Source organism: Phoca vitulina, unplaced genomic scaffold, assembly GCF_004348235.1.
Source record: "Phoca vitulina isolate PV1807 unplaced genomic scaffold, GSC_HSeal_1.0 scaffold37, whole genome shotgun sequence".
Lineage (NCBI taxonomy): Eukaryota > Metazoa > Chordata > Mammalia > Carnivora > Phocidae > Phoca > Phoca vitulina.
In genome coordinates this window covers 6,489,653-6,513,815 of record NW_022589740.1, presented here as the reverse complement: position 1 = coordinate 6,513,815, position 24,163 = coordinate 6,489,653, and the positions used below count along the sequence as shown (strand labels likewise).

At 39.6% G+C, this 24,163-nt stretch overlaps 1 protein-coding gene across 1 annotated transcript in view; it reads right to left on the bottom strand.

Annotated features, from left to right (window-relative positions):
• Nucleotides 1-24,163, bottom strand: part of PUM3 (pumilio RNA binding family member 3) — a 46,065-nt gene that overhangs the window by 11,088 nt on the left and 10,814 nt on the right. Inside the window, exons 6-14 of the mRNA XM_032427540.1 lie at nucleotides 23,080-23,173; nucleotides 22,757-22,823; nucleotides 21,426-21,600; nucleotides 20,356-20,459; nucleotides 19,283-19,361; nucleotides 17,113-17,211; nucleotides 16,179-16,232; nucleotides 12,544-12,624; nucleotides 4,626-4,768 (exon numbers count right to left, since the gene is read on the bottom strand). Coding sequence (XP_032283431.1) covers nucleotides 4,626-4,768; nucleotides 12,544-12,624; nucleotides 16,179-16,232; nucleotides 17,113-17,211; nucleotides 19,283-19,361; nucleotides 20,356-20,459; nucleotides 21,426-21,600; nucleotides 22,757-22,823; nucleotides 23,080-23,173 — 896 coding nt within the window. The remainder of the gene's footprint in view (nucleotides 1-4,625; nucleotides 4,769-12,543; nucleotides 12,625-16,178; nucleotides 16,233-17,112; nucleotides 17,212-19,282; nucleotides 19,362-20,355; nucleotides 20,460-21,425; nucleotides 21,601-22,756; nucleotides 22,824-23,079; nucleotides 23,174-24,163) is intronic.

Sequence of the window (24,163 nt, the reverse complement as noted above, 5' to 3'; positions counted from 1 at the left end):
AATGTCAGTCAAGGGAGTCACAAAATAAAAGGATGTGAAGTATAACACCATACACCTAAAATGAGAGGGGGGAGGGGAAAACTACCAAACTTAGCGCTTTTAGAATGGGTTCCAACTAAGTGACCATCAACTTAACACAGACTGCTATATGCATAAGATGTCATATATAAACCTAATGATAACCACAATTCAAAAACCAGTAATAGATATGAACAGAATAAAGAAAAAGGAATCCAAGTATATCACTAAACAAAGCTAACAAACTGTGAAAGAAAAGAGCAAGAGAAGGAACCGAGAACTACAAAAACCATAAAACAAGTAACAAAAGGCAATAAGTACATATCCATCAAAACGTACTTTGAATGTAAATGGACTAAACACTCCAATCAAAAGACATAGGTTGACAGATGTATAAAAAAAGACCCATCTAAACATGGCCTACAAGACTCATTTCAGACTTAAAGACATGCACAATGCAAGTGAAGGGACGGAAAAACATTTATCATGGAAATGGAAGTAAAAAGAGAGCTGGGGTAGAAATACTTATATCCGACAAAATAGACTTTAAAACAAAGACTGCAACAAGAGACAAATGAGGATACTAAATATTTATTAAGGGGACAATCCAACAAGAAGACATAACAATTGTAAATATCTATGCACCCAACGTGGGAGCACCCAAATACATAAAGCGGTTAGTAACAGACATAAAGGAAGTAATCGATAGTAATACAATAATAGTAGGGGACCTTAACACCCCACTTACATCAATGGACAAATCATCTGAACAGAAAATCAACAAGGAAACAGTGGCTACGAGTGACACATTGCACCAGAGGGATTTAGCAGATATATTCAGAACATTCCATCCTAAAACAGTAGAATACACATTCTTTTCAAGTTCATATGGAATATTCTCCAGAACAGATCACATATTAGGCCACAAAACAAGTCTCAACAAATTCAAAAAGAATCATGTCATACTCTGTATCTTTTCTGACCACAATTCTATGAAACTAGAATCAACCACAAGAAAAAATCTGGAAAGAACACAAATACATGGAGATTAAATAACATGATACTAAACAATGAATGGGTCAACCAAGAGGTCAAAGAAGAAATCAAAAAATGCTAGGAGACAAATGAAAACGAAGACACAACAATCCCCAATCTTTGGGATGTAGCAAAAGTGGTGCTAAGAGGTAAATATATAGCAATACTGGCCTGCTTCAAGAAGCAAGAAACATCTCAAAAAGACAATCTAACCTTACACCTAAGAGAGCTAGAAAAAAGAACAAAGAAACCCCAAACCAGTAGAAGGAAGGAAATACTAAAATCTGAACAGAAATAAACAAAATAGAAACTAAAAAAAAAAAAAAAAAACAGATCAATGAAACCAGGAACTGATTCATTGAAAAGATGAACAAATTAATAAACCGTTAGCCAGACTCATCAAAAAAAGAGAGGGCTCAAATAATCAAAATTGGAAATTAAAGAGGAGAAATAACAACCCACACCACAGAATACAGAGGATTACAAGAGGATCTTATGAAAAATTAAATGGCCACAAACTGGACAACCTATAAGAAATGGATAAATTCCTAGAAACATATAACCTCCCAAAACTAAATCCGGAAGAAACAGAAAATTTGAACAGGCTGACTACCAGCAATGAAACTGAAAGAGTAATCAAAAAATTTCCAACACACAAAAGTCCAGGACCAGATGGCTTCACTGGTGAATTTCTACCAAACATTTAATGAAGAGTTAATACCTATTCTTTTCAAACTATTCCAAAAAATAGAAGGAAAGCTTCTAAATTCATTCTGTAAGGCCAGCATTACCCTGATACCAAACCAGATAAAGTCAACTACAAAAAAGACAGAGAATCACAGGCCAGTATCTCTGATAAACACAGATGCAAAAATCCTCAACAACATATTAGCAAACCAAATCCATTAATACATTAAAAAAAAAATCATCCTCCACAATCTAGTGGGATTTATTCTTGGGATGCAAGGGTGGTTCAGTATTCATAAATCAATCAACATGATACATCACAAAAACAAGAGAAAGGATAAAAACCATATGATCATTTCAATAAATGCAGAAAAAGCATCTGAGAAAGTACAACACCCATTCATGATAGAAACCCTCAACAAAGTAGGTTTAGAGGGAACATACCTCAACATAATAAAGCCCGTATATTAAAAACCCACGGCTAACATCATCTTCAGTGATGAAAAACGGAGAGCTTTCCCCTAAGGTCAGGAATAAGACAAGGATGTCCACTCTCACTACTTTTATTCAACAGAGTACTCGAAGCGCTAGCCACTGCACTTTCACTATTTGCACATGACATGACGCTGTATCGAGTAAACCTTAAAGACTCCACCAAAAAACTACTAGACCTGATAAATGAATTCAGTAAGGTTGCAGGATACAAAATCAATATACAGAAATCTGTTGCATTTCTATACACTAATAATGAAGCAATAGGAAAATTAAGAGAACAATTCCATTTACAATTGCACCAACAAGAAGAAAACACACAGGAATAAACTTAAACAAGGAGATGAAAGACCTGTACTCTGAAAATTATAAAACACTGATGAAAGAAATTGAAGGTGACACAAACAAATGGAAAGATATTCTGTGCTCATGAACTGGAAGAACAAATATTGTTAAAATGTCCATACTACCCAAAGCAATCTACAGATGTAATGCAATCCCTATCAAAATACCAACAGCATTTTTCCCATAACTTGAACAAATAATCCTAAAATTTGTATGGAACTACAAAAGACCCTGAATAGCCAAAGCAATCTTGAAAAAGAATACAACTGGAGGTATCGCAATCCCAGATTTCAAGATACACTACAAAGCTGGAGTCATCAAAACAGTAAGATGCTGACACAAAAACAGACACATAGATCGATGGAAAAGAACAGAGAGCCCAGAAATAAACCCACAGTTATAGGGTCAATTAATCTTCAACAAAGGATTGTGAGGCAAGAATATGCAATGGGAAAAGCACAGTCTCTTCAACAAAGGTGTTGGGAAAACGGGACAGCTACATGCAAAAGAACGAAGCTGGACCACTTTCTTACACCATACACAAAAATAAACTCAAAATAGATTAAGGACCTAAATGTAAGACCCGAAATCACAAAAATCCAAGAAGAGAACACAGGCAGTAATTTCTCTGACATCGGCCATAGCAACTTTTTTCTAGATATGCCTCCTGAGGCAAGAGAAAGGAAAGCTAAAATAAACTAAAACTAAAAAAGCTTCTGCACAGCAAAGGAAACAATCAACAAAACTAAAAGACAACCTACGGAGTGAGAGAAGATATTTGCAAGTGACATATCTGATAATGGGTTAGTATCCAAAATATATAAAGAACTTACACAACTCAACACCAGAAAAACAATAAAAATGGACAGAAGATATGAATAGACATTTCTTCAAAGAAGCCATCCAGATGGCCAACAGACAAATGAAAAGATGCTCAATATCACTCATCATCAGGAAAGAGCAAATCAAAATCACAACGAGATACTACCTCATATCTGTCAAGATCAATGACACAAGAAACAAGTTTTGGCGAGGATGTGGAGAAAAAGGAACTCTCGTGCACTGTTGGTTGGAATGCAAACTGGGGCAGCCACTGTGGGGAAATGGTACGGACATTCCTCAAAAAATTACAAATAGAAATACCTTATGACCCAGTAATCCCATTACTAGGTATTTACCCAAAGAATATGAAAACACTAATTTGAAAAGATACATGCACCCTTATGTTTAGTGCAGCATTATTTACGACAGCCAAATTATGAAAGCAGCACACAAGTGTCCACTGATTGATGAATGGATAAAGAAGAGGTAGTATATATATAATGGAATATCATTCAGCCATGAAAAAGAAAAAAGATTGAGAGCTTGCCATCTGCAACAACATGGATGGCTCTACAGGGTAGAATGCTTAATGAAATAAGTCCGTCAGAGAAAGATAAATACCACATGATTTCGTTCGCATGTAGAATTTAAGAAACCAAATGAAAAAAGAAAAAAAAGAGACAAACTGAAAACCAGACTCTCAACTCTAGAGAACAAACGAAGTGTTACCAAATGGGGAGGTGGGGGGGGGGGGGATGGGTAAAATAGGTGAAGTGGATTAAAAAGCACACTTAACATGATGAGCACGGAGTAATGCACAGAACTGTTCAATCACTACATTGTACACCTGAAGCTAATATAACACTGTATGTTAACTATACCTGAGTTAAAAAAACAAAACAACAAACCTCAAAAAAATTGCTATAGTTTAAACAAATAAATAGCAAAACCAAGCCAAACCACATACACTGAGCATCTACTATGTGCCAGGCACTCAGAGGCATTCTTTTGGCACAATACTTTTATTTCTTTTCCAGGTAAGAACTTTAAGAATCTGTCAAAATTACAGGCTTAAAAATGGGGTTCACCTTCTGAGTTTTAAGCAGAGAAGAAGCACGATAGAGGGTATGCGTGCATGAGCAGATTTCTGGAAACATCAGCTACTCGAAACTCAGAAGCAAGCAGAGCAGGGGAACAAAGGGCTCCGGTGACTCGACTCTTCTTACCTGTGTGCGTTGCCATCTCCTTTCTGTAGAACCTCAATGATCTCTCGCACCGTATGTGCAGGATCTCTGGGGCTCAGTAAATACAACAGGACCTTCCTTCCGTATTTGTCATTTATTATGTTAGGCAAAGAACTAATAATTTCCTGGAAAATTAAAGAAACAAAAAATGAACCTATGTGCTTAAAATGATGTACACTTGAAATCTGCAGGGCACAGAAGGATCCATGCCCAACTATTTTCTCCTATGCACTTAATAGAAAATGTGGAGCTAATTTTGAAATCTGGTCCTTAAAGCACAAAGACTGACACTCAGAACTGATTCTGGACTGTGACCAGCATGGCTGAACAAGCCGTTTATATAACTGACCGAGCTCAAAGACTTAAAAATCTTTACAGGAGTTCTCTTCTTTCACTATGACCAATAGTTCTCAGGCCACTATTACTAGGGACACGGCTTGCTGGGGTCACCGAGCAGATATAGTTAATTTGCAGCTGCTTTACATGTAGAATCGGCATAGATGAAGAACATTCTTATTAGAATTTCCCCACTGAGATGTATGTGAAGAGAGATAAAGGAACTCTGTTGCATCGAACCAGTGAATAAAGGCTTTTAACATTAGTTGCTTATTCATGGCAAATGAAGGCTGTTTAAGTATTGCATTGAAAACAAAACTAGGGGGACGGGGATCAATGCAGAAAGAGTCCACGGAGCAGTTACAAATAATTACGCTCTATGACATCTCCAATCAACTTCCCAAGAACAATAATCTCCTTTTCTAGTTGTCTGAATTGAACTGACAAAGGCAATGTCATCCCCAGCCCAGCTAAGCTCCTGTGTAAATGTGCTAATGTTCTCAGACAAAGTCATGGTTTAAAAATTCCTTTATTCTAAAAAAGAAAAAAAGAAAAGAAAATCTCTATTATTCTTAATAGAGAATCTGCAACAGAAAAAAATCGTCTGTTTTCCCCTCTAACATTCCTAATCCTTGCAACAAGCCTAACAGATATTCACAGCCACAGGTGTTTGCGCAGCACAGATCCAGCACAACGGGCTGGGGCCACAGAGAGAATGCCGTGCAAGTCTTCAGGTTTACAGATGAGGGACCCATGAAGGGGAGAAGTGACCTGCCAGAGGACACAGCCTGTCAGTGGCGGGGCTCTCACTCGTCTTGGTCCCCTGACTCCATGGAAGGGAATTCTCCATGAGATAATATACTCAGATGTGCTATTTTCTTAAGTAACCATTGATTATAATGAGATTAATAATTTAATGCAAGGAGCCAAGTTAAAATGAAGTTGGTCATCGAGGAGATCCCAATAGTACAAAATCTGTGGCCCCAAGGTTGGCAATGCAACTCCAGAATCCACACACCACAGTTCTCTTTTTAAAATCCCAACCTTCCCTCATTGTCTGCACAAAAGTATACTGTGCTTGTTAGGCACTTAGAGGAACCAGACCCAACGTGAAGAGCAGTATACCCATTATCCTAAATACTCTTCGCAACACCATGACAGAGGGAGTATAGTTACTTCTGTCTTACTAACAAGAAGCCCGAGGTTTAGATAAGTGACTTGTAGTAGATGTGTAAAGGTCACTCATGCAGGACATGGCTGACCCAAGACCACAGGTTTCCATGGTTTTAAACCCCGTTGTACTCTTACTTTTGAAGATGTTTAAGGTTACATATGAAGATCTCCCCATACAACGTAAAGGTTTGTAGAGAACAGGTGCTAAAATGTAACCATCTCGAAATGAATATGAATTTCAACCATCCAGGAAAAAAAGAACTTAAAATTTCAGTAAGAAAAGGAAGACAGAAAAAAATGTTCATACCTTATCATGAGGGAGGGAGCTCTTTTGTAATCTCAAGGTAAACATGTCCCAAAGTGGGCTCAGGGTATGTATTTTTTATAATGAGGCATTTGGTACCACAGATAGAGGTTACCTTTAGTGTGGCTTTCCGATTTAAGGTTTAACCAACTCATAAAAGACAGATGCTTTAATCTGTGGATACACAGCGTAGGTCAATTCCTACGATCATTAACCCGCCCCCGCCCACTTGCTGTCCTTCGGAAAACCACTCTGGGGTATAATATCTTTAGAGCAATTGCTTTTTTGAAAAACAAAAACCCAAAGAATCAAAAACCAAAACAAAACCAACAAAACCAAACCCCAGGGGAGTATGCAGTAAAGAGCTACAAATGGCTGCTGATTTATTTCTAATTAAAGTTTTTTCCTTTGGTGTGAAGGGGAAAAGGGGAGACATGAAGCCCGCAACGTACTCCTGGACGTACTTCCTCTGCGGAGGTGACACTTGAGGGCTAGTACAAGGCACACAGTTTGGACAGAAAGGGCTTCACCTCAACACAAGAAGCCAGGGCTTCCAAAATACACACAAAACCCAAGCACAACTACTACTTAGGACTAGTCCCCAACTTCACTGAACTTCTCCTTCCTTTCAGTGTGTCATTAGGAAATTTAGAATCTAAACTTATGTTCTAAATTTAAGGTTTTTAAGAGAGTGCAATGTTTATAAACTAACAATCATATGAAACTAAAAAAATCTTTACTTAAAAATGTGGTATCATGAGGGGCGCCTGGGTGGCTCAGCTGGTGAAGCCGAGTTTTGATTTCGGCCCGGGCCATGATCTCAGGGGCGTGGGATCCAGCCGCGAGTCGGGCTCCCCGTGGAGCTCTGCGCTGGGTGTGGAGCCTGCTCGGGATTCTCTCTCCTCCCTCCCTCTGCCCCTCCCCACCTTAAAAAAATGTGATGTCATTTAATTCTCCCCATCTCACTCTCAGCCAGCTTTCCTACCATCAAAAACATTCATCTTGGAAAAAATAAAATAGTATGAGCATGGCTACGTTACGGAGTGCTAATTCATTTCTCTTTAACGTGGATTACAGAGAAGGAGGAGAGAAATTTCTAGATGATCCCCCCCAAACACTAATGAGTACAGTAACATGTAGAAAGAGGTAAGGGGTAGCTATGGCACAGATGACCGTGTGCTGGATTCGATCTTTGGGCTCAAGCTGTGTAGCCTTTGGCAAATCAGCCAACCTCTCTGCCTATCAACTCCCTCATCTGTAGAAGGAAATGATACACCTGCCTCACTTGTGGGTCGTTAGCAGGAGCAAATGAGAAAATTCACACTGCAAACTGAAAAGTGCTTTAAAGTAATTTATGTCCATATTAAAAACACACCTCTCAATTTACAGGATCTTTAACTGTGAAATTAAGTAAAGCTGCTGGGGTCATGATTTTGGCATCCTCGAGAGAGAGAACCCCCAACAACGAAGGTTCAATTTTAAAGGTTTTCGACTCAGCTATCCCTCTTACAAGAATTAACACAGAGAAAATCCCAAGACCCATTTGTTGTAACTTCTTTGTGTGCTTCACTCTAGGGCAGGCGTGTGGACCGTAGCAGAGTGTGGTGGAAGAATAAAACCCCTCCCTCCGGGGCACCTGGGTGGCTCAGTTGGTTAGGCGACTGCCTTCGGCTCAGGTCATGATCCTGGAGTCCCGGGATCGAGTCCCACATCGGGCTCCTTGCTCGGCGGGGAGTCTGCTTCTCCCTCTGCCCTTCCCTCCTCTCATGCTCTCTCTCTAATAAATAAATAAATAAATCTTGGAAAAAAAAAAAACAAAACTCTCCCTCCGAAGACATGTTTGCCCAGTTCTGACTGTCCAACTTGTGTTGGACCCTTAGGAGATTCACAGGCATTCTTGTTTTGCCAAGGAAAAGTAAGGGTCATGATAAAGGGTGCGCCCTGGAAGCAGGGTCAGAGCACACGTCTTGCACTTTCGGTGGAAGGAGGGCATGCAGAAAGCAGCGCACGATACCGAGAACAGAGCCTGGGGTGCTGCGTGCGGGGCCAGCAAGAGATGCATGCTGGCCATAACCTACAAAGAGCCAAAATCTACTGGAAGAGGCAAGAGAAATGTAATAAAAAGAGAATAGTACCAATGAGAGGTAAAGAATGGAGAAGTATAAAAGGAAGATCGCCAGGCAAGGACTGCAGCCCCTTAAGTGCTTCTTTTAAACCTATGGTGATTCCATCCAGAAGTACACCTCTTTGACTGTAATCACTCAACTGGAAGATAGAGTTTAATGACTGTCATTTCAGTTTTGCAAGATGAAAAAGTTCTGGAGATTGGCTCCACAACATTGTGCATACGCTTACTACTACTGAACTTCAAAATGCTGGGAGTTCCTCTCTCTCCAACCCCTTCACCAATGTCGTCCATTCCACCCCCCCAACCCCCCGCCCCAGCAACCTGTTCTCTGTATTTATGAGTGTATTTCTGATGTTTGTTTACTTGTTGTTACAAAATGAGTAAGTCACAGGGCTGTAGAGTCCAGCACAGGGAACCGAGTCGGCAATATTGTAATAGCCTTGTATGGTGACCCACGGTGACTACATTTATCGTGGTGAGCACACAGTAATGTATGTAATTGTCCAATCACTACGCTGTACACCTGAAACTGATAAAATAGTGTATGCCAACCTTACTTCAATAAAAAAAAGTGTGCAAAAAAAGGAGGGGAAGGTTAAGATGGTAAATTTTTTATTATGTGTATTTTACCACAATTAAAAGTAAACAAAAACAAAACCAGGAGAATCTATCACTGTGGAGCTCAGATTCCCAGAAGCTGGCAGCTACCACCCTGGACAGGTAGCTCTGGCCTCCCCTTTCCCCACAGCCCACCCCCCACACCTGGCCTGCCTCCTCGTTTACCTGGCCGGAGCCCGGGGCACATCACCATCAACTGCTAAATGAACGGATGGCAGAGACTAACTACAGGAGCTGCAAGGATGGGGAGACCAGATAAGAAACTGAACTGGCGCTTGTTCTCAAAAGAGAGGAGTGTTTATTAGGCTATGATTTCAACCTGACATTTCAGGAAACCCAGCTACTCTGAGTCGAATGCTTAGCAACACTAGGCCATCTTGGCTATTTTTAAAAGCACTGCATAATGCAACAGGTTTTGTAGCGGCTGGGTGGGAAATGTGGCACATGATTCTATATAAACATGTGTGCAGCGTCTCTGGCAACCCATCGATTGTGCTAAGTAAATGCCTTAGAAAAAATAAAATTTGAATGGCAAAAAATAATGAAAATTTCAATGTTTTAAAAACTGTAAATGATCTAAGTCTCTACCAACAGAAAGAGGGAAAAATAATTTACGGTATACTCATAGAATACTATTTGGCACTGGAAGTCGGTGGTTTAGAATCGGGTGGGCAAACCACAGCCCATGGGTCAAATCCAACCTGCAGCTTGTTTCCACACATCCTATGAGGTAAGAATGGTTTTCATATTTTAAACGTCGCTAAAAATAAAGAAAACTAAACTAAAAACCCAAGAATAGGCGACAGAGATCATATAATGGCTCACAAAGCTTAAAATAATTACAACCTGGCCTTTTATAAAAAAAAAAAAAGACTTGCCAAGCCCGATGAATCTCACAGACATAATGCCAAAAGAAAAAAGCAAGTCGCAGAAGAAAACATACAAGATATCGCTTACATAGAATTTGTAAACATGCAAAACAGTACCATTTCATCTACATTCAGAGAAAGGATGAGGAACTGTATGCAAACAATACATAACAAAACTCATCACAGTGGGTATGCGTGGGGGTGGACAGGCAATCAGGGACAGGCTTGAAGGCTTGAACTTAAAGCGTGTTTGTCAAGTTTTACTTCTTTGTCAGACGGTGGGAGGCTGGGTGTTTGCTGTATTATTCTTAGTACCTCCCTGTATATTTAAAAGATAATAAATTTTAAAATACGCAGCAATACTTATTCCCTTTCAAACAGCAACTGGTCAGTGCACTTCTCTCCTTTTCAGAGGAAAGCTGCTATCAAAGCAGCTGCATCACACCAACACTTCCAGGGGTAAATGGATCAAATCTTATAAGCATGTTTATTCCGGAAAGTCAAGTGGGTGGGAAAAGATGACGGCTCCGCTGACCTGGCTGTGATTTCGAACTGACATTTCAGGACGCCTGGTTACCCTGAACAGAATGCTTATTAGCAATGCTATGCTTTCTTGGGTATTCTTAAAAAGCACTGAATACTGCAACAGGTTTTGTGGTGGTGGGAAAGACTCAACAGCAATTAGCATTTCTGGATTTTATCACCAGCTATACAGTTTAATGATACACAGAACCTGTTGAGCGTTTTGTCAGTTAGAAGCAAGAGTTCAGCACGTCAGGCCATTCTCAGGGAAAGCTGCCCTAAGTATGAGAAAGTCATTAGGAATGTAGCTCAAGTAGTTGTGGGAATCAAACCGATAAGCACAAGGAATTAAAACTGTTTCAACAGCAACTTCAAGTGGGATGAATGTTCGGAAAAAATTAATCTAGCAGACAATGGTGGTAAATTCTGAAGGAAGTCTGGTTTCTCTGGAAATCCATTTGGAACACTTATGCAAATTTTAGTTGTCGTGAAAATATTAAACAAAAGCAAACTTTCAATAGCCCAGCCTGTTTCCATTTTCATGAAACAACTTGATTCATTTTGCCAATTTATGGCCTCACATCTCTGTCACCAGAATGAAAAACAACCATTATTGATTGGAGTCAAAAGGGTAATAAAGTCACAAGGAACATGCCAAAATACTCCATCTGTGACATGAAAGTCTTGCCAACTTGTTTCTTCCCACAATCCCATCCCAAAGAAAGTCATCGCAATCTTAAAACAGTCAAGGGGGAAGTCGGAACATGACAGCAAGGGCATGAGAAATTCACACACACTGGGACCCGTGGCTGGCACCTAACCCTCGCCAGCCCGTTTTCCCACTACACCAGCTCTGCTCTTCTAGAAAGGCTGCAGAGAGGCCACAGCACTCCCACGTGCCAACAGGTAAAGTCTCTTTCTGAACATCCACATGGCTTCTCCCTGCTCATGGTGGGAAAGTCGCTTTTGTCACTAAGATCTCCCCAAGGGCCCCATCTGTGTGTATCCAACAAAGGTCTGCATGATGCCTAGATGAATAATCCAGGTCTGTACAGATCATATGGTTTTAAGAATGTTTCTAACTTTGGTCACTGCTACCAATGTTGCAACTGCTTATCCCCGCCCCTGCAACCTCTATCACAAAGCCCACGCCACTTGCACACCAGAAAGAGAGGAAAGGAAGAAAGGATCACATATTCAGAAGTCAGAAAAAGAGGCAAGCACTCTTCTGAAGAATGCAGTTTTTACCCTGAAGTGCTTTTACCCAAAGGACAACAGTTCTTCTGAGGGCCAACTTAGGGTTAAATGAACTGCATTTAATTATTACCACTCTGTGGTCACTGTACCACACTAGAAGGAACTGCTGAAATGAGAAAAGGAAGCTGGTCTGTTAATTTTAGTAAGACTTTTTAATAGGACTCTGAAGAAGCTTTCACAGAAGCTCTAAGGAGTATCACAACTGAGTGAGTTTTATCAGTTTTTCCTCTCCAGCTCCGACCAGCACCGATGCAATGACAAACCAGGGAACTGAGCAGAGGTAGTTTCTCCAAAGGCACAAGGAGAAAAAGGACACCCTCTCCCTGTGAGTCCCCGAATAACTGCAGAATTATGATGGCGATGAATTTCTGATCACCCCTCAACACTATATTGCTCATTTTTCATTTAGCACATCATGTGGTCAAAAAGCCATGTGATCCTAATGTAACCAGTCTTTTGCAAAATTAAAATAATATTAATCATTAGTATCAAGTTACAAGATTGTGGTTTATACAAGAAAAAAGCAAATGCCCCAAAACAGAACTGAGACCAAAAAAAAATAAAATAAAATAACAAAATACCAGTAGAAAGCACACTTCAACGTCTTTACACATACCGGTATAAAATCACACTGATGTAGTTGCAAACAATATATCAATTTAATGTATATGCAAGACCATCAGAATTACTCACTGATATGATTATCTGCTTCACAAGCTTAGTATCATCGATACAATCAAATGCCGCCAGTAAGACCAAATGGGAGTACTGGCCCTGTAAGAAATGGAAGCCAGGGAAGGTTAGAAAAATATACTGCTTCTCCCTTTTATTCCCCCCATGGAGGCACTTTATAAAGGTTACCAACCTGACAACTGTCTACCATAACACAAACAAGACAGATAAAAGCCATTCAAAGGAACTTCCTCTCTTATCAGGGCCTAGTTAATTATATTCTAAGTTGATTTAAAAAAAAACAGAGAAAAACAAAAGCACATTCTTCAACATCAAATAGCCGAGGCTCATTTTTTTTTAACTGACCAGGATATAACACCTCTCAAAAACAGGTATCCTGTTAATAAATAACTACTTGAAAATTACACTAAAAAATTCAAGCGTAAGTGAAAAAAAAAACCCTAAGAATATAAAACTATATATATGTATATATACAGAACTTTAATCATGAAAAAGAAAGCATATAAACTCAGATAGAATCACATATATGTACAAAATATATATAGTATGTGTACCAAGAAAATCATGGAAGGAAAAACACTGTAATGTGATAGTCACCTCTGGGTTAAAGGATTATAAATGACTTTTCATTTTCTTTTGTGTACTAATTTCTTCAAAATAATCCTATATAATGAGAATTGAAATACTGAAATAATAAACCAGAAGAATATACTTAGATACTATGAGAATAAGGTAAAAGTAACCGCTTTTAAAAAGTATAGCAGCACAAGATCAAAAAATATACATTATGGGGGCGCCTGGGTGGCTCAGTTGATTAAGCGACTGCCTTCGGCTCAGGTCATGATCCTGAAGTCCCGGGATCGAGTCCCGCATCGGGCTCCCTGCTCGGTGGGGAGTCTGCTTCTCCCTCTGACCCTCCCCCATCTCATGCTCTCTCTCTCATTCTCTCTCTCTCAAATAAATAAATAAAAAAAATAAAAAATAAAAAAATATATACATTGTGACTTTCACAATGGTCATCTCTTGAAATAACAGAATTACTTCTGTGCTGATATTGTTCTAAAGTTTAAGAACTTCTACTTTTATGACAAAAGAAAAAAAAAGTGTTTTCAGAGCTTGTGGCATATTCTTTTTGTATCCTAGATAACGATAGCAATCTTTTACTTTGAGAAGGGTATCTGACTTCTGGTAACACTCATTCAGAGCCAGGTCTAAAGAACATGGCAGGTGATAATGTTTCAGTTAGAAACAAACTGGAGAAAAATAACAAAGGTCTAACATCTTTACCATATAAAGACCAACGCTCTACTAAAAATGGACACAGAACACGAAGAGTCAGTTCACAGAAAAAAAGGGACAAGTGGCTTTAAGCATATGAAATAATACTCACTAATTAAGGACAATAATTAAAGCAATGAAATACCATTTTCCACCTATCATCTAGGCAAAAGTGAAAACCCCTGCTAATATACTAATTTGGCAAAAGTCTGGGAAAAAGCAGGCACACTTCTTTGTCGTCGGTGAGAATGTACGGTGGCTCAGCTTCTTTGAAGAGCAACTGACGACATTTATAAAAATTTAAAGTGCATGTATTTTCTGATCTAACAATTCCATTTCTAGGGCTTTATCTTACAGATGTGCTTCCACAAATGCACAAGGAGTTCTTGAGTACTATTTGAAATAACAAAAAACTAGAAACTACCCAAGTGCCCAACAGTAGGGACTGGTTTAAGTGAATTATGTAACTCATATAATAAAACATTATCCAGTCATTAAAAAGAATGAGGTAGATAAAATGTATGTATATTGAAATAAAATGACCCCTGAGGTGGACTGAGTGAAGGAAACGAAGTAGAGAACAAAGTGCACAGAGTACAGAACCACTGGTCTCTGATTTTTTTAAGTTCCACACGCAGAAACATGCCCAAACACAAAATATCTCTGGATGAATACAGGAGAACTGGAACTGAATTTAAGTGAGAAAAAGACAATTCTACAATTTCAGTTGGAGCTTTTAATACACTTTTCAGCAATTGATAGAACTACCTAAGATACATCAGTAAAAACACTGATGGTATGAACACTATTAACTACCTTGATTTAATTGACATTTGCAGAGTACCACACCCACCAATTCCACAAAGTTCTTCTCAAGACACTGCGATAGACCATATGTTGTGCCACAAAATTAGTCTTTAAAAATTTAAAAGGATCGAAAAAATAGAGTATGTCAGGAATCCCCAATATTTGGAAATGTAAACACTTCTAAATAACCATAAATCATATCCATGGGTATTATTAGTTTATCTCCCCTCTTTAGAGACAACTCCTTGAGATGCAAAAGGCACTGCACTGTTAATTTCTCATTACCATCATAATGCCTTGCTGGGATTAGGTTCTCAAAGACAAAAAAAAAAAAACAACCTGTTTATACAACTAAACTGTAAAATTAGAACAATCTAATTTTATTATTTAATGATGTCTTCTACTAGTAATACTTTTCAGAATTTTCTATTAACATTCTATTTTTATTCATTTCTAATTTAAAATACTCAAAACGTTATACCAAAGATTTACTTAATGGTGAATAATGAATAATAAAATCTTGTCATACTCTGGAAACAACTCCCTAGAGAATCTCTTCTTTCATTTTGTTACAGACTCTGCGAGCTGCCTTCCACGTGGCCTTCCACAGCTCTCTCTAGTCTCCAGCCCTACAGAAGATGACAGGGACGTATATGGTCACAAAGCACCAGCTTATCTGTGTTTGAAGCAGCATTGACTAAATCAAGTATTCACCAGATGTTAGCAGTTCTCATTGGATTTTTCGTAGGAAACAGTTATCACCAATTTTAGTTCCCAGTAAATCAGAAGCTTAAACATATAAAGTAACTCAAGAATGAAAAAACATTCACTACTACATACACTCCTGGAAAACTATTTAGTATTTAAATACACAGAGATACTATTTTTTTGAGGCAATTAATTCCTTAGAAAAATCTTTTCGTGTCCTCTATAATTTCATCTGGAGAGCTGTTACAGCATCTCCAAAGGATCCCAAAGAACTATAAAACTTACAAATTTATTCTAGGCAGTAATTTCCATGTTTAATAACATAATTGGACAAATTCATTGAAGAAGTAAATATCAGGACTTCAAAAAATATCTACTAGAAATGGAAAACTTACAGTAGGATGTTAAATGAAAAAAGGAGAAATCTTATTTAGTGTAAATTTAATATTAAAATACAGGCATATGTGTACTAAAAGACGGTAATAAAACAATGAACAATTCTCTTCTTGGCAATTTTCTGCAGTTTTCAAGTTTTCTATAATAGACATGATTTCATTTTATTATTAAAATTAACTAAAAGAGGGGCACCTGGGTGGCTCAGTCGTTAAGGGTCTGCCTTCGGCTCAGGTCATGATCCCAGGGTCCTGGGATCAAGCCCTGCATCGGGCTCCCTGCTCGGCGGGAAGCCTACTTCTCCCTCTCCCACTCCCCCTGCTTGTGTTCCTGCTCTCGCTATCTTTCTGTCAAATAAATAAATAAAAATCTTAAAAAAAAAAAAAAAACCTAAAAGAAAAGCCAAAATCAAACAAAAACATAACAAATTGTGGTTTTATTATACTTACATTAGCCACCTTTTCAATGTAAGTCTTCATTGTTTTCACAATCACTTTCCTGTCCTTTAAAAAGAAAAATTAACTTTTGTTATAACTTTTAGTGACAGCTTAATAATTATAGAGTCAAAAATTTTATATAATACTAAAATTCCCACCAGTCTGGCATACTCTTCACTAGTGAAAACAGTTATGAGCCAGAACAAAAAAAAGAAATGGTAATATGCTTTAAGTCCTTTCAGAACTATTACAACCTTAGAGCTGTTCGTGACAATGCACTGAGACATAAATACGGAACCATAAATTAGCTGAAAGGCAAATCTAGCAAAACTACCTTCTTTTAAAACAGTGAGAATGGAGAGAACTCTTTCAGTGTCTGAATTGACTTGAAATGCCTAAGAGTGCAACAGAGACGGTATTCGATACTCGCTGAACGGAAATTAAATTTGTATTCATTTAAAAAGTGGGCAGAGTGCAACTCTTTTTAAGGCAACATTATACCGATCAAGGAAATGAGGAGCATCTCTGTGAAACTTCTGTATTTAACATGGATCTTTACCTTTCCCCTCAAAGTACTGAACACCCACATGAGCAAACGTGTAGCTGCTCATTAGCACCTTGCCTCCCCCGCCCCCATGAAGATCAGTAGATGAGGAATCAAAGAATCCGACAGGTACCCAAACTTCTATAAATGTAAGCCTGACATAAACACTGCATTTACTTGCTCGACCGGGTCCCTTCCCAAATAAAGACAACTCAAGCTTTTTGTACTTTCATGAAAACTCCGGCAAAGAAACCCCAGGCCCTAAGAAAATCCAATTCCGGGGAGGCCCCAAGGAGGCGCAGCTCCGCCAAGGTCACGCTGTTCCTACGCACCAGGGCGAAGCCCGCGGGCAGGCGAGGGCACGTGTGAGGGGCGGCGCCTCGGCCCGAAGGGACCGCTCACCTTGGGGGTACCATGCCACAGGCAGTGCATGGCCACCCGAGCGCCGTCGTGTGTGTGCGCCAGGTAGATGACGGCTTCGCGGATGGCCTCGACCGTCTCCTGCGGAACAAATACCGCCGGGCTTTATCTTATTCTTTCTCCTGCCTTCTTAAAACCTGTCCGCTGAGGGGCAGTGATGCACGGACGATGACAGAGTACAGGCAGTAAACAACTGCATTTTCCATTTTGTAGAGAAGCATGCGGAAACAACTTCGGTCTGAACAGTTTCTTCCCCATCAAGAGCAGCAAGGAGCGGTAGCAATTTCTACTAAGATACCTGAGTCTCACCAATATCTATTCAAACAAGTGTATGTATGTGTAGTATATTCCAAAAGATTTTTCAAGAAAAAGAAATCTAGGAAGTGGCTGTGGTAAGAAGGGAGTTTTTAACAGTAAAACCAGATAAAATAAATAAAATCTTCTTCCATAAGAGAATCGTGTATATAATGAGCAGAGAACCAAACACTAATTTTGGCTGAAAAAGTTTCCCTTTTTTAGTTCATCACTGGATTACTTCTAGAAATCATTTTAATAATTCACCATAGAAACACTTAAATAACATTTCCCTAAGAGAAATTAGTCTGTTAGACTAGGTCCTCATTTCTCAATGACCCCTTTAGTAAAAACCCAGTCAGTAATTTTTTACAAGGTAGTTTAGCTTATTTATAAACTTTCTTCTTCATTGTCAATGTACATAATTTCTTAATTATATCTGGGAGGTCTAGTCTATAGATGTAAATGCGTTCTGACAGCTAAAAGCTGCAGGGCCCCACTTTAGTCCATTCCTGATTCAAAATTTTATATTAAATCCATAAAATAAACACAAAGTCTCCAACCACAAAAGAGAAAGGTGGGTACCTATTTTCATCAGTAAGGAACAAGCGATTTCGTCCTTAACTATTGTTCAATCCTTTCCCAGGATGGGTCTCAAAAACACAGCTCTCAGCTTACATATCTAAACTTACAAATCTATTCAAAGCTACCCAGTTGGAGAGTGAAATGCCCCCAGGGCCAGGAAAGATTTGTCTCATTACTGTATATTCACACTAAGTTCCCAATGATTTTTGTGTTATTAATACATTCAACACTAAAAAAATATTTTCCATCACTGACTATATCCAAGTGCTCATATTCTCACTTCTCCAAATGTAGTCCTGCCTTAATATATCCAGACCAGTCAGAAACTGTGCTCTGCAGAAAAGAGACAGAAATCCCCAAAAGCAGCTGCTATGTTCACTGGACCACAAGCTTAGGTGAACAGCTACTCTTGGAAAAGTCTTTTCTCTATGTCAATTTTGAGAGGGTCAAAATTCCTATGAATGTTAATCTGGCATATTTGTTAAAAAGAAGTTAGGGTCATTATTATGAGTTATCTCTTACTATTGAAATGAGGACAAATGGGCAATGAGTTCAGTTTGATGAGGCAAGCAAGTTCAGGGGACTAAATGATGAATTCTCATTTGTATTCCCACCACTGACTTGAAGGGCAGTACAAATTACCTTCACTCTCTGCTCCTTATCCTGCTAGCCTGTGAGGTCCAGTTTTCATGGTCCATTTAGTTTTACATAAGTGTCCTCCCCTAACCTTTTAACGTTGACATGATTTTTTTTTTTTATCAGCACAGGTGAATTTCAAACTACCTGAATGCCGAACATCTATTTGTGAGTTAATTTTCAGTATGGTCAGCTGGAGGATAGTTTCTGGCTTGTAATCAAAATATAAAAATCCAGTAAGATTGATAAAACTATGGTCAATTCCACTGCCTTCTGGCAAATACCTAAATGGAATTAGTAGGCTTGTTCAAAGGACATTTAGTGCCTTCTCTTCTCTAAATAAGGAAACAGGGGCACCAGGGTGGCTCAGTCGGCCAAGTGTCTGACTCTCGATCTCGGCTCAGGTCATGATTTCGGGGTCGTGAGATCGAGCCCCACATTGGGCTCCATGCTGGGCGTGGAGCTGGCTTAAGGTTCCCTCCCTCTGCCCCTCCCTCCCTCTGTCTCTCTCAAATAAATAAATAAGGAAACAACTCTTTAAAATTTCCAAAAGACAAGGTGCATCAAAGCAGCATTTTACATTTTAACATGGCTCTTCCTCTAATGTTTGGTTTAAAAACCAAAAGCAACAACTTACTGATCTTAGCTTTGGGGGTGCATAGGTGAAAAAGTCCAAGAATACTTTGTGCACCAATGAGTGCTTAATCACAGCCTCCCTGAAAAGAGAGAAAAGGGAAAAGAGACTATGTCAGATCTAGCACTACATACAGTAAGAGAGACAGAGGCAGCCTCAGTTGTCCTAAGATAATCAGAGCAAGTGAAATGGTCTTAGCAAATGTAACCTGTCATAAGACAGAATACATCTTTCAGCAATATACTAAGAATTAAGGAAAAAAACAAACTTTCAGACTACAAAAATCTTTTAGTAGCCTCTACAATCAAAACCAGAATACGAATTTTTAGTATCTAGTCAGCCAAGATTTGTCATCATTCCAAATACACTCTACCACCTTCAGTAAGGACATCTATGCTTTTACCCAACAACGGACACGTGATTAGAACTCCGTGTGTGCACCGATTTTTTTTTATGGCTTATTTTCTTCCTGTCAAGCACCCTTCACAATGCTTAGCCTCATAAAATGATTTTAGCACAATTAAAACATGAACAGAACGAAACAGCACCAGCAACTGCAACAACCCCTAAGTGATCCAAGCTTCCCAGTGTGGTGCTTGTGGAATGCAGACGTACAGGGGAGGCTGATGATCGAGGCACCCAAGACGTCAGGCTGACACGGAGTACCTGAGTAGCCAGCAGACACAGGTTGCCTTTATGGGCAAAGCACTGTTTCTGAGTGTTTCGGAAACATTAACCCATTTAATCTTCATAAACCTCCACGGAACACGTACTACTATATCCCAATCTTACAGATGTGGAAACTGAGGCAGAGAGAGGTTCCACTGCCCAACGTCACACAGTAAGCGAGGGGGGCACCGGGACTCACACCTGGGCAGCTTGGGTCCCGAAGGCCACGTCTTAACCACTCCGCTGCGGTACAAATGCTAAGAAGGCCACACGCCTGAGCATCTAAGCTTTACGATCCAATTTAAATAACACAATCTATTTGGGAAACTATCTACCTTTCCTATGCAAGGGTTATATAACATTTTCTTCTTTCAAATGCTAAGAAAGGACAAAAACAGCTTTCTTACTTTTGGGCCATTGGAGTTAGAATCTGCTTCATTTCATCCATGATAAGCTCTAGCTTTTCCGGCTGAGCCTCTAATACTTTGTCCAGGGTTGGGCGATCTGCTGACTGCAACGAGAAAAATCAAACCCCTCTAAATTTAATCAAGTTCCTTCAACTTCAGAGCAAAGGAAATCAATTATAATTATTTCAAGTAAACTTAATATAAACTTCAAATTTCCCATATTTATATAATGAAGGCCCTGCTGTAGATACACTCATGGAGTAACCTGATTATCTGATTCTCACTCTATATACCCACCAATGTATTTGAAGAGCCAGCCCAAACAACCCCAACTCAACCAGTCGACAGGGGCTAGCACATGCCTAATCGTAAGATCAAGCAGTCAGCTCACAAATTCTTGCCACCATGCGCTTTGTAATTAGGTGGATATTCCTGTGACAGTTACAAAAGCAATAAAGCACTCAGTTCAGCCCAGGAGCTGAACCTGACCAGGGGAAGCAAGCCAGGAAATAACCCATATCCCTGAAGACAGATGTGTGCGTTTACGCCTCTTTAACTGTCCTAGTCCCCTTCCTGGCCTTCTTCTGATTAATCCCTGTACTATATCCAAGACTGGTTCTCTCTACTCCCTCTTCTCCCTGGATACAACCTAGAGAAGGATAGTCCACACCATGGAGACACACAGAAGGTAGGAATGGGGAGCCCGAGGCACTTCAGCCAGAGCCGGTTAGGGGGCGGGTACAAAGCTTTACTAACTATTAAGAGTGGTCTACCTCAGCCTATCAGAAACGGATGTCCTGAAGCATTACACAGAGCACTCAGGAGGGAGTATAACAATGTAGTTTAATTTAAAGGGGATTTAGAGATAGCGCTCTGGGAGTAAGAGAAATCAAAGTCTGATCACTTGCTCATCACACCAGAGACAAAATAATCTAAGAGAATATGGGGTAGGAGACAGTCTCTTAATGGGCCAGCCAAAGCAAAACTATTTTCTGTGAACAGGGCACTAGAAGGTCAGGAACAGCACACAGAGAAAGTAAAAATGCTCGCAGAATGTCCTGGGATGTCACCTTGTAAAGCTGAAATGTGTTCCCGTAGAGCTCCTCCGTCAGCATGTTCCTCTGCTCCAGGATGGCTTTGTCATTGTACGCGTACTCCACGATGGCGGACGCTTCTGCGTGCCGTAGCATCTTCCTCACGTGGCCTTTAAAACTTCCCATTATCTCTGCAATCTGTGGCTTACTCCTAAACCCAATGCGACGGTGGGAAAAATCAGTGGAAAAAAGAGGAGGTGGGAACCTCCTCTTCAAAAGGAGAAGAAAGCCGGGTGGCAACAAAATATAACTTCCCCTGAAGCCCACCCATCAAAATGTGGGGCCACCGGTGGGCCAAGAAACGCTTGTGAGAAGGCCAGCCGAGATGAGTGGTCTTTCCACCTCCAGCTTGCCAGCTTCCGCGGCAGCCAGCCCGCTACTGACGTCTGAGACCTGACTCTGCCTAGCAGCTGAGAGATCCCGAGCAAGTTACTGGAATTCTCTGTGATGCAGCTTCTTCGGTCACAGAACAGAGAGAATGCAGCTGAGGAGAGGACCGAGTGACCTCAGAGGCACAGGGAGCTGTGACCCGCGTCCCTTCCCCATATTAAACTCTTCGGCAGGAGAAAGTAAAAGTCGAAGACACGGGGAAACACGAATACAACACATCTAGGATCCTCCATTCAAACAGCACGTAGTCACCAGTACTGACATTACATCCTAACATAATCAAACAGCTGACGATTACAGCCAGAAATACTCGGAAATTTTGTCAACCGAACTTCTCTACTGCCGGTGAGCACGTTTTGGCACCTTCCACTCAAAAAAAGAAGTCGGGGCGCCTGGGTGGCTCAGTTGGTTAAGCAACTGCCTTCGGCTCAGGTCATGATCCCGGAGTCCTGGGATCGAGTCCCGCATCGGGTTCCTGGCTCAGCGGGGAGCCTGCTTCTCCCTCTGACCCTCTCCCCTCTCATGCTGTTTCTCTGTCTCTCTAATAAATAAATAAATAAAATCTTAAAAAAAAAAGTCAGGACAAGTAGCAATTCCAGCTAATTTAGGAAATTTTCCTATCTTGACATTTCCTAACCCACCGACCCTGCTGACTCCCCTCACCTTACCCCTCCCAGCCATCCACCTTCTGAATACTGGTCATCTCTTCTTCCAGGGTGTCAAAATACACTCACGAAAGTGGTGAAGGTAAGGCCATCATTTACATTACCTCAATAATTGCTTTTAAGATCACGTGCCCCAGAAACATTACAAGCATCTGCCTAGGGCCATTATTATGATCCCAGACCAAGGGCACAACTGGTATCCCCACCTTTAAAAAGCTAATGACAATATATTTTATAAATAAAACAACTCACCCATACATGAGAAATTTCTTCACAATATTTCTGGAATATTTAGCTTTACTTAATTGGACCAAATCATCTGAAAAACAAAATACATTACAATGATTTGCTAACCTCATTTCAGTCCTCCAGAAGCAAAGAACTACATAAATGCACAATCCTGGGGACACAGACCACGCTCTTAACTTGTCCCACACAAAGAACAAAAAAAACCAAAAAAGGTCCTGCAGAGAACACACAGCTTTCCCTCAACAAGAATTACCATGGGCAGTTTTGGGTATTTCAAGAAAAAAACAGTGACTTATTATAAATAATCTTCCACATATAAGAAATACCTCGCAGTTCTTCAAAAGCCTGTTTTCGCTGCTCTTCATTACCATACTGAATGTAACACTGGATCACACGAGTGGAATCATGGGCAAATGCAATCTGTAGGAAAGACCAGTTTGGGCCTTTAGACTAATTCTTTTTGACGATGTATGTTTCTATCACAGTATTAATGTTTTATTGCTACTGCTTTTAGAATTCCTTGCTAGAAAAAAGGTAGAGTCTTCATGGATAAAATCAAACCTAGGTTGCTCAGGAGAAGAAATACATGTTTTAATTGTACAAAATGGCATTCTTTGGTTTTGCGACACAGAGAAAGGGATAGATTTAACCATTTTGCACGATTCCTATCATTAAAAACAAACCATATCAAACCAAACCTGTCTAACGATTATACACACTGTATTTCTCATTTCGCTGAAAGTTACTTTCCCTAACGGAAATTTTCCAATTCAAAAATTTTATTACTCTTTTTTTTTTTCTTACGTAAGCAATCTAGGAATGTTTGGCCTTGGCAACCAAAGGTATAGAAAGAAGACAGATCTAAAAGCCTTGCTACATGAGTAAATGTTTCTATATACACATTGGCAATTATAAGCTAATCCCTCTGTTTCTCACATTTTCACTATAATTCCTGAATATATATCTGTTTTATTCCTAGAAAAGTTGCTGTATTTCAAAATTCCACCCCCTACCCCCAACTACTGGATAAATCAGATCCTCGTTACAGGACTTGCTGATCAATTTTCTACAGCAATAACCACAAATAGTCAAGCAAAATTATTTTTTTACATTACCAGTCTACTTTAATAGTGCTTATTATTTGCTGCTCATCCTGTCTCTAAAAATTTTAATTCCAACAAATCAGAAGATGAAGGTGGACCTCCATCAAAGTCATGCATTTCAGAAGAATTTTCTTAAGGGAGGTTTGTAGAGATATTTTAACTAAAAATAAATTTTTTAACAAGCAGTCTGTTTTGTGCATACTGATTATTTACTATATAACCAGGATTGATGCCTCAAGTACATTTTCCTCATTTAGACCTCAAAGCAACCTTAAGAGTGTGCTATTGCTATGCCCATTTTGCAGAT